General features: G+C 54.6%; 1 protein-coding gene across 1 annotated transcript in view; it reads left to right on the plus strand.

The window, feature by feature from the left end:
- Mn1 (MN1 proto-oncogene, transcriptional regulator) overlaps positions 1-9,865 on the plus strand; it is a 164,041-nt gene that overhangs the window by 35,923 nt on the left and 118,253 nt on the right. The window contains exon 2 of the mRNA XM_048784883.1: positions 5-838. Within this exon, the coding sequence (XP_048640840.1) occupies positions 5-838 (834 nt within the window). The remainder of the gene's footprint in view (positions 1-4; positions 839-9,865) is intronic.

Consider the following 9,865-nt stretch of genomic DNA (forward strand, 5'->3'; position numbering starts at 1 on the left):
CCAGGCGCGGCCGTCGGGGGAAGCTCTGTGAGCGACACGCGCGGGGCGCCCACGCCCCACGAGAAGGCACTTACGTCGCCGTCGTGGGGGAAGGGGGCGGAGTTGCTTCTGGGGGACCAGCAGGACCTCATGGCGTCCCTGGACGGTGGGGCCAAATCGGACGGTAGTTCACCGCACGTGGGTGAGTTCGCCTCGGACGAGGTGAGCACGAGCTATGCCAACGAGGACGAGGTGTCCTCCAGTTCCGACAACCCCCCGGCCCTGGCCAAAGCCAGCAGGAGTCCCCTGGTGACCGGCTCGCCCAAACTCCCTCCTCGAGGGGTGGGCGCCGGGGAACATGGACCCAAGGCGCCCCCGCCCCCACTCGGCCTGGGTATCATGTCTACCTCTTCCTCGACCCCCGACAGCTACGGCGGGGGCGGGGGCACTGGCCATCCGGGCACGCCGGGCCTGGAGCAGGTCCGGACCCCCACGAGCAGCAGCGGTGCGCCCCCACCCGACGAGATCCACCCCCTGGAGATCCTCCAGGCGCAGATCCAGCTACAGAGGCAGCAGTTCAGCATCTCCGAGGACCAGCCCCTGGGGCTTAAGGGTGGCAAGAAGGGCGAGTGTGCCGTCGGAGCCTCAGGTGGGCAGAATGGAGACAGCGAGCTGGGCAGCTGCTGCTCCGAGGCCGTCAAGAGCGCCATGAGCACCATCGACCTGGACTCACTGATGGCAGAGCACAGCGCCACCTGGTACATGCCAGCTGAAAAGACCCTGGTGGACGGCGCGGACGAGGATAAGACGCTGGCGCCCTGGGAGAAGGCCAAACCCCAGAACCCCAACAGCAAAGAAGGTATATGCGCACGCGCTCCCTCTCCTTTCCGGGTGACCCGCCCCATCCGCTGGGCAGGCCTTAGCCCCCGCCCCTCGGGTCCCTCAGGGCTTGGAGGGCGCAGGGCCCAACTCAGAGCTGGGCACCCCTCCTTTGGTTATATCAAGAGCCGTGGGGACGCCCACCACCAGGTGCTGCCAGGTAGATTCTGTCTCCGCAAGATGGTAAGAACTTAGATGTCACCCTCTGGGGAAATCTTTGTAGAGTCACATGCACTAACCCTCTGCCCCCAGCCCCCCACTTCTAGCTGGGCCATCGTGCAGTGCTCAGAGAAGCAGGCCACTTCTTTTTCACACCAAGACCCCCCATTCACCCTCCACGTTCAGGCTGGTGTCCCTTCTTAGGAGTTGTGTGTGTCCCCTTTCCTGGCAGGACACCTGGAAAGTTCTGTTCGGGCCTCCCCACCTTTTCCTAGTTAGCCAGCCTTGGCTCTCAGGTGACTGCATCTTCACAGAAAAAGTTGCCAACCTTGGTGTCTGGCAGCGTCACGCAGAGACAAGGCCTCGCTGGACATCAGCTCCTAAATGAATAGCTGTTTTGTCCTCTTCTTAAGTATCAGAGTTTCACTAGAAAACAGCCCAAACCTGGAGACCTGGCCGGCTGCAGGAGGCAGGCCACCTCCCCAGGAGACCTCTCCTTGACATCTGAAGGCAGTGTCCTGGGGCTGGGGTGAGGGTCTGCTTGGCAGAGACCAGACCCTTCCATTAGGAAATCATTTGTGGATGGGGATATGTATATATATTCCTAAGACACAAAGGACCCGAGTTTGTCAATATCTCGCTTGGCTTTGGTGACAGATGTCTGGTCCCACTTCTCCTTAGCATTCTAAGCACCCCTCTCACCAGGCCTGGAGGCCTTAAGGTGGGAGGGGCGGGGGCTGGTCCTTGGAGCCCTGTTCCCGCTAAAGTAGTAGCAGTTCTTTCAGCCTAAAGATGCCCGGGCCATAATAGGTCTCCATTTTATTTTAATGAGGCTTTATTAGAAAAATAGAGCTAGTAGTTTCTTAAAATTAGGTAACACCAGCCTCCTCCTCCTTCTCCTCCTCCTCCTCCTCCTCCTTCTTTTTATTTTTTTATTTTTTTACCTTTTTTCTTTGAAGCCCTGGTTGAATTCCTTGGGTTTCACAGGGTAGAGTATTTCCATGGTGTCAGGAGCTGGTGACTCAGTGCTGTCCTTTAAAACAAGGTGCCCTGATCCTTGGTCTGGCTTGGAGTTTTTTTCCCTTCTCCTTCCTTAGCCCATGTCCCCATGTCCGGCCATCTCTTGCCCCTGGGTTTTGGGTGAGGGTCAGTTTGGAAAGGGGGGCGGGGACGGGAGTGGGTCCCAGAGCGTGGTGGTCAGAACTGGGGATTTGGAGGCGCCCATGGCGGAGGACGACATCCCCCCTAGGTCTTCCCGTTCCTGAATGAGGAGGCCCTGGCTTGCTTTTCTCTTTGTTCCCGTCCCTGCCCAGCCTGGGACGCAGGGACGCGCGCTCTCATTTGAAGCCTGGTGTTTAGCATGCAGGGCAGATGCCGCGGCCGCCGGGCATGGGCATTCCGCAGGCTGCTCCCAGGCAGGGCCCTAAATTGGTTAGCTGGGGACCCTGGGCCCTTTTTTTTTCCCTTTTCCCCCCTTTTAAAATGGAGTTGGACACGGCATCCTGCTGGCCGCACCCCCTCCCCCTTTTCTCTTTTATTTTCTTGTACACAACATCTCGATCTGGCCCGATCGATAGCTGGTTAGCACAAATCTCAGCCCTGTCACTTCTACCTGGCCTGGCCTGGCCGCCCCTCCCCCTCGCTGTTCCCCCACCCTTCAGTAATTAGGAACACATTGGTCAAAATGGGTGAGAAAAGTTAAAAAAAAAACACCACAGTCACCCAATTTAGAGAATTAGTAAAGAAAACCAGTGGCACTTCCCATCTCTAGTAAAGGGCCCTACTAGGTGGAGAAGTCTGTGGTGGCTTCAATGAGATTTTTTTATTTTTAGCGGCTCTCCCCGCCCAGCCGCTGCCATCCCTTCCTTCACTGGGAAGGGGCTGAGAGGCAGCCTGGGAAGGAAGAAATGTCACTAGAGAATGTTTTGTTTTGTTTGCTTCATTATCATAGATGAGAAAAAATATTTGGGGGGAACATACTCTGGTCCCCTTCGGCTGGAGGGTCCCCTCTGGGCGGCCCGAGGCCCTCCCCTGTGTTTGAGAAGACAGGGGGCTTCCTCAGGGACCCGCGGGGCTGGCCGCCTTCTAGGCCTGGCGGGGACACCCACTTGACCTCCTTTGTTTTCTCTGCAACGTGGGAAGGTTTTCCTGGAGAAGGCAGGGGGCTGAGGCTCTTGGCGCTCCTGTGGCCTTGGGGCTGCTAGTTGAGGCGTTATAAGGTACTTGCCTCCCCGGCTGCTCCTTCCTGCTAGTAAATAAGGATGATTAAACTTTTCATTATGATAACACCCTCCAGTCCCATCTGCACACGGCGTATAAATAGGTGCGTTGAGCTTTCCACAGGCCCGAGTCCCTAGACTGAAAATCAAGAGTGAAGTGTGCCACTTTGAAATAGAGTCAGGGAAAAAAAAATTAAAGCAAAAAACCATTCTGCTTTTCCTTAATCAGTGTGCCCCGGGTCCCCTTAGCCAGTGTCTCTGCGTCTACCTTGTCCGGGTTCCAGGCCAGCAAGCCCTCTGCTTGCCCTCCCACCCCCTTGGAAGCAGAGCCCGTTTTTGTAATGATATTTTATTTTGTCACACCGTAAAACATGCCAGTACTAATGTGATTAAATATTAACACCGTTTCTGAAATTCCCCGCTCCGAAGACAAAATACTAGTCGGTATTTAACAAAATGATCCATGCCCGGATTGGAGGAACGAATCGTTGTTCAGAACTGTACAGGACGTGTAGCCACGGGGACGTGCCCGGAGTGTCTTATGGGCTTGTGATGTCCTTCGCAGGGGAAGAAACTTGATTGGCAAGTTGTAGGTCTGGAAGCGTCTGGGCCAGAATCGCGTGTGATTTCACGATTTCTTAAACCAGGGAAGCAAGCCTCTCGGAATCCGCCTCCCCTGACTTCCTCCCCGACCCACCCGACAACTTTTATATAATGAGACTCTACATCGGATCCTGAGGTGGCACAAAGTTGGGGTGGGGGAAGGGTGAGATGATCCTGGGGGGGAAGAAACTAGCCTGAGTTTGGACCTGTTCAACAGGGGGGATGTGAACGGAAGAATGCTTTGCAGGATCCACCACCTGTCTTGGTGAGGGGGGGGTGTGTGGCTCTGGAGGGAATTCCAGAAGAGAGAAAGAAAAATCAGGGTAGAATAGAGATCGTGGATATGAAGTTGGAAAAAATGATGCTTTTCAAAACTCTGAGCTAAACGTCTGCACTCATTCCTGCCAGACCCCCTTTCAGTTGGGAGTCCTCCGTCTTCAGACCCAGGGCGGCCTAGAAGGGTCCTTCCCACACACTGACACCGGAGTCATGTCAGGGTCTGCTCTCCGTCCCTGATCTGGCCCTTTTTGGAAGTACGATGTTTTTCCAGAGATGTGGGAGAAAATTTTTGGAATGTCATGCTTCTCTCCCAGCGTTCCAGAAGGAACAGAGTCAGGCAGGCCTGAGAAAGACGAGGCGGGCCGTGAATTTCTTCCGACGTGGGGCAGGGAGGGTAGAGGTCCCAGCCTCCCAGCCCAGAGCTGTTTTTCTGAGTCCTCCCCCCCCCCATCCTCCCCACACCAGGCAGAGAATTTTTAAGGCTCACATTCTCAGACTTGCTTGGGAGGAGCCAGGGACACCAGAGTCCCAGCTTCCCGGGAGATCACCCAGCCGCAGGGCCTTCCTGTGACTTTTGTGCCTCTGGAAGATGTAACCCAAAACTTCGCAGGTGTTAATCAGGGCTGATGTAAACAGATAGGGGCTCCCTTTGTGCAGCTGACTTGGGGAGCCATCCCACTACTGTTCCTTGGTGCTTATTCAATATTTCATGGCTGACATAAACCTGTCTTCTTGATCCGCCTCCCGACATAAAACCCCAACCCAGAATACATCTGCGATTCTATATTTCTACTAAATATTAATAAAGGACAACGATGTTTTAAGGGGCTGAAGCTTAGCGGGGTTGAACTTCTCGTGGTTTCTGCTACTGAAATTTTCTGCCTGTTTGGATTTTCAGTATCCACCACTTTCTCCTGGGCCATACGTGCCTGGACATTCTCCTCCCTCTACCGACAGACAACTTTTCGTAGATGGCCAGTCTTTCTCGGGATAGCTTCCTCTCCTATAAATTTCATTTCGATTTCTTGGGAGGGCCCCTCCAGACCGGAAGCAGGAGACTGTTGGAATGTTCTCCTATTTTATTGAGGGATCTAGGAAAGACGCGTGGGTTGGTTAATCTAATTTCGCTCTCTAGCAATGAAATTCTATGATTCCTGATATGATTTTAGTTTGCCTGACAGAAGTATTTAAATTTCCACAAAGAATCTTAATAGGTCCTGAAAATAGGGTTCTTCTCGCCAAGAAGTTACTCGATACCCTCCGCTGATAGAAAATAGACATCTTTAATAAACAGCCCGGGAGGGCCAGGTGAAACTGGAGGAGGCCCGGTCTTCCCACCGTGGCAGGGCAGAGTCGCTGGGATTTCACGGGATCTCCTAAACTCGCTCTGTGCCGCAAAATTGAGCAAACCACTGGTGGCCCCTTTCTCTCCACTTGAGTGACAATGACGTTGGATTGTGTTCCTTGCTCAGGGGAGCGATCTGCGTTACCGAAAGTGTTTAGGAGATAAATGCTCTCAGTCAGGAATACTGTATTTACCTCTGTTTGGTTAATTTTAGAGATTAAAAGGCTGAAGCTTTATATAATAGGATCAAGTATCTGGGGAACATGTGAGGACAGGCAGGCCTTCCCGGCACATCGCATCGGGAAAACTCCAAATCCCCCCACTGCGAGGGGTCCTCCATTTATTGGGGGACCCCCGTCATGGGTCTGGGTACCTTCTGTCCTTTTCTGGACCCCCACCCCCACACCCTGTCTCTGTTCCACCACGGTTTTGGGTCTGCAGGGGCCGAGGAGCCCGGCTTCCTCATCTGGACCCAAGTCAGGGGTTGGCCTTGCTGGGGATCCTGTTTGTGTTAGGACGGTGTCTATTTGTAGGTGCGTCCCGGGTGGACAGATTTGAGCGTGGGATTTGATGGCTCGAGGTGGAGATGTTGACTGTATACGCGGGTGTGATGGGGAAGAGGGACATTCCGAGGACACTTGGCAAGTTTCCCCACCTTCTCACGCACACGAGAGCCAAGCAAAGTGGTCTGGGGGCTGGCTTGAGAGAGTGTGGCCCAGGAGGGTGACAGGTCAGGGGTCAGCAGCGAAGAACAGGGCCCTGAGCAGTTTAGTAGGTGAAGGACCCCCCCCACCCTGCCCCCTGGTCCCACCCCAGCACCCCACGTGGGCCCGGCCGAGTGTATTTCCATCAGATCTGAAGTCACTCTTCAACTTCACCCTTAATCTGCTTTCCCAAAGGTGACCGGGGAAGCCAGCTAGCCCTCCAGTCTCAATGGCCTTAGCTGACAGTTTCTGATTCTGCAAAAGACTGAATGAGCGCAAGTCCTAAAAATAGAGGGAGGATTTTGAAGATCCTAATTACAAAATCTCGGCCTCCCGAGCCGCGGGCGACTTTGATCTGGGGTATTTCGGGAGCAGACGCCCGCTCCCCCTCGCTGGGTTTTGTGCCCGAGCGTGCGTGGGGCTGGTGGAGGTGTCTGTGGCTGGGATCAGCCACGCTCGTTTCCCCGCAAGGGCAGGAATCTCTGGGAACCGGTGGTCCCCACCCCCAGCCTCCCCCCAGTTGTGGGAAGCCGCTTCTCACTTATGGAAATGCCTCTCTTGCATTGTGATCTTTTGGTAGCAATGACAACGTTGGGCTTTGGAATTAGTCATGGCCCTGCCTGCGGGGACCCTCCGTGTCCTGATGCACAGAAGCCCAGCCTGCATTCCCTAGCTCCGTGCCACTCAGGGTCCCCGAGAAGCCACACATGGGATTTGAAGGAGAAGCTGGTTCTGGGCTCCTGGCCCATGTCCTGGCCCAGTGTGGAAGTGGCCCAGTCATTTTCATTTCCTACATCTGCAGAGAACATGCAGCTGAGATGCAACCTCACTGGGGGCCTGTGGCTCCAGAGGCTGTGGGAGAGCTGATAGTTAGTGAGCAAACCCCAAACTTATTTTGTGTCCAGGATTGAAAAGCAAACTTAAGTTTTTTGTTTTTTGTTTTTGGTGTGGGGGGTTACCAGAGGTCGAACTCAGGGGCACTCAGCCACTGAGCCCCATCCCCAGCCCTATTTTGTATTTTATTTAGAGACAGGGCCTAACTGAGTTGCTCAGGGCCTCGCTGTTGCTGAGGCTGGTTTTGAACTCGTGATCCTCCTGCCTCAGCCTCCTGAGCCGCTGGGATGACAGGCGTGCACCCCTGCGCCCATGTAAACTTAAGTTTGATATACCTGGGTGTGTGTGTGGAGGGTTTTTGAAGGACATGGGTGTGATGGTCGGGGCCTGCTTTGTTTCCTGGCCTGAATTTTAATCAGCGGCCTCAGGAAGTGGAGTCGGCTTCCAGAACACTGCCCAGGAGGGGACCTGGCCACAGTTTCCCCAGGTCTTTCAGGGCACGTTTCTAGGGGTTCCCACTTTGGGCCTCACAAGGCTATCTTGGAGTCACACGGTGGATAGCTGGTAAGTGACACTCTGGCACGCAGCACCCCAAGTTCCCGCTCTCCCTCTTGGCTGAGAAGGCTGTGAGTCCGCATAATCACTGCTTCCTCGCAAAGCCAATCAGAGAGCGAACTTTATGGCAACCGCGTGCGAGGCCGTCCACGATTTATACATCATCGGGGGACCCAGACGCCCTTTAAACCTGAGGCAATTGAATTTAACAGTTCGGAGTTTCTTAGCACATTCCTGCTGGCTCTCTCTGGAGGTCCCAGAAGGGGCATCTTACATGGAATGAATTGGTCCAAAAGAAGGAAGGGGGAGAAAACCAAAACCACCAATAAATGTCTCCATACAACCTCCCGTCGCGGGGCGGGAAGCAGGTTTGACGTTCTTGTCTTACAAGCTCCGACGCCCAGGGCACTCCTGTGACCCTGCTTTCCCCAGAGTTGGTGGGATCAGCCGTGTGAATCGAAGCCTCTGTCTTCTTTCCCATCTCTGACTGCTCTGTGGAAGGTTCTGGAACCCTCTCAAAATGCCTGCTCCTGGGGTTCTGGTCCCTCTGTTGCCTGGGTTTCCCAGGGTGCAGTCTGGGTGACTCAGGTGTAGCAGAAAAGTGTTTGAGGAAATGGTCCCCTTGGGTGAAGGGGTGCTGGGGACTCGGCACCCCGAGGGTCTTTGTCAGGCTGGGTGTTTCAGAGACATGGGGAGGGGGGAGAACCACGGCCTGTTTTCTCTTCCACGTCTCAAAAACGCGCCGCAGTCCTTAGACACCCGACGCCACGGCTGCCTTCATTGGACACTAACTTGGTGGCATCCCTGTAGCTTTCTTAAATTTTTTTAAAAAAATGTCCTGCTTCCTGTTCCAGGGGCCTGTCCTGTGACCACCAAGTGGCCCTCCGATGCGTTCAATCGTGAAGATCTAAAATTACTTTTTCCTCCTCCGCGTGAGACAACTCTTTAAAAAGAGCCTTTGAACGCTAAGTTTTCATTTGTCCGGCACAAGAGGTTCCCAACTTTAAGGACAAATGACACCATCTGGGGCCTTTCTGACTTCCCTGGCTTTGGGTGGTGTGACCGGGAAGTGGGTCTGTCCCGCCTTGAAGGCCCTGTGCCTGTCTGGCTTTCCTGGTTGGATTTGGGAGCCCCTGGAACGTGAGGTGACAGTTAATGAGTGAACCTCTCTCTCTCTCTCTCTCTCTCTCTCTCTCTCTCACACACACACACACACACACACACACACACACACTTAGCTCATCCAGGCAGCAGGGCCGGGTGAGATGTCACAAAAAGATATGACCCTTTTCAGTTACTGGGAGACCCTGTTTGCAGACTCCCGGGGCCTGGAACACAAGCATTGTGCGTGATCGGCACCGACCACCGGGGCTGCAGCCCCTCTTCAGGACCCTCCTGGGATCAGAGGCGGTGGGGCTCTGCACAGACAGCCTGCTTTGAAATTCCCAGGGCCCAGCCTTGTGCAGAGGACCAGGGCCGGCTGAGGAGTCACCGAGAAGCTGCCCGCTCCTCCCCTGTCCTCCTTCCGGGGGTTTCAAACGACCTTGAAAATGGTGTAGCCTGAAGCCCCCTGCGCCCCCTCTCCGTTCCAGGAGGCCGAAGGCAGGGAGAGACAAGCACCCCTGCCCCCAGCTAGGGAGACTGGGTGGAGGTTGGGGGCCATTGATCTTCTTAGGTGCTGGGATGCGTGGACCTGGGAGGAGTAGGTCCATAGGGTCAGAGGTTCTTTCGACCGTGGGGTTTAGAAGTGGAAAATAATGTCTAACCGTGAGGCACCGCTAACACCTCTGGTCAAGTCGTGGCGGCAGCGTCATCGCTCAGGGCTGAAACTTTTTGTCTGGGTTTACTGCCCTGGAGCTGGGGACTCCCCAAGGACCACATTCCTGGGGGGAAATAAATAGGACCAGATTGCACTGCCGGGCGGTCCCCTCAGCAATCCCGGCCTGTTTCTGTTGAGCTAGCGGTGGAGGCAGGCGATCAGGGTGATGAAGGGACCCAATGGGTCCCCCCAGAAACATGGCCCACTCCTGCAGAGGCGTGGCCCCTCTGGCCTGCTGCAGACGCAAGTCGAGTGTTGAAGATGTGCCCAGATCTTTCCATCAAAGAGGGGGTGGGAAAAGGAGTGACCTTTCCCCTGGTGACCTGCAAGGTGACCGCTGGAGCCTCTCAGCACCGAACCCTTCAGGGACAGTCACGGGCACTGCAGGCAGGTCCCACCTCTTGGAACGGAAACGTGCTCGAGCTGGCCTCCTACTGAATACAAAAATATATATATATATATATATATATATATATTTTTTTTTTTTTTT

Source organism: Marmota marmota, unplaced genomic scaffold (assembly GCF_001458135.2).
Source record: "Marmota marmota marmota unplaced genomic scaffold, marMar, whole genome shotgun sequence".
Classification (NCBI taxonomy): domain Eukaryota; kingdom Metazoa; phylum Chordata; class Mammalia; order Rodentia; family Sciuridae; genus Marmota; species Marmota marmota.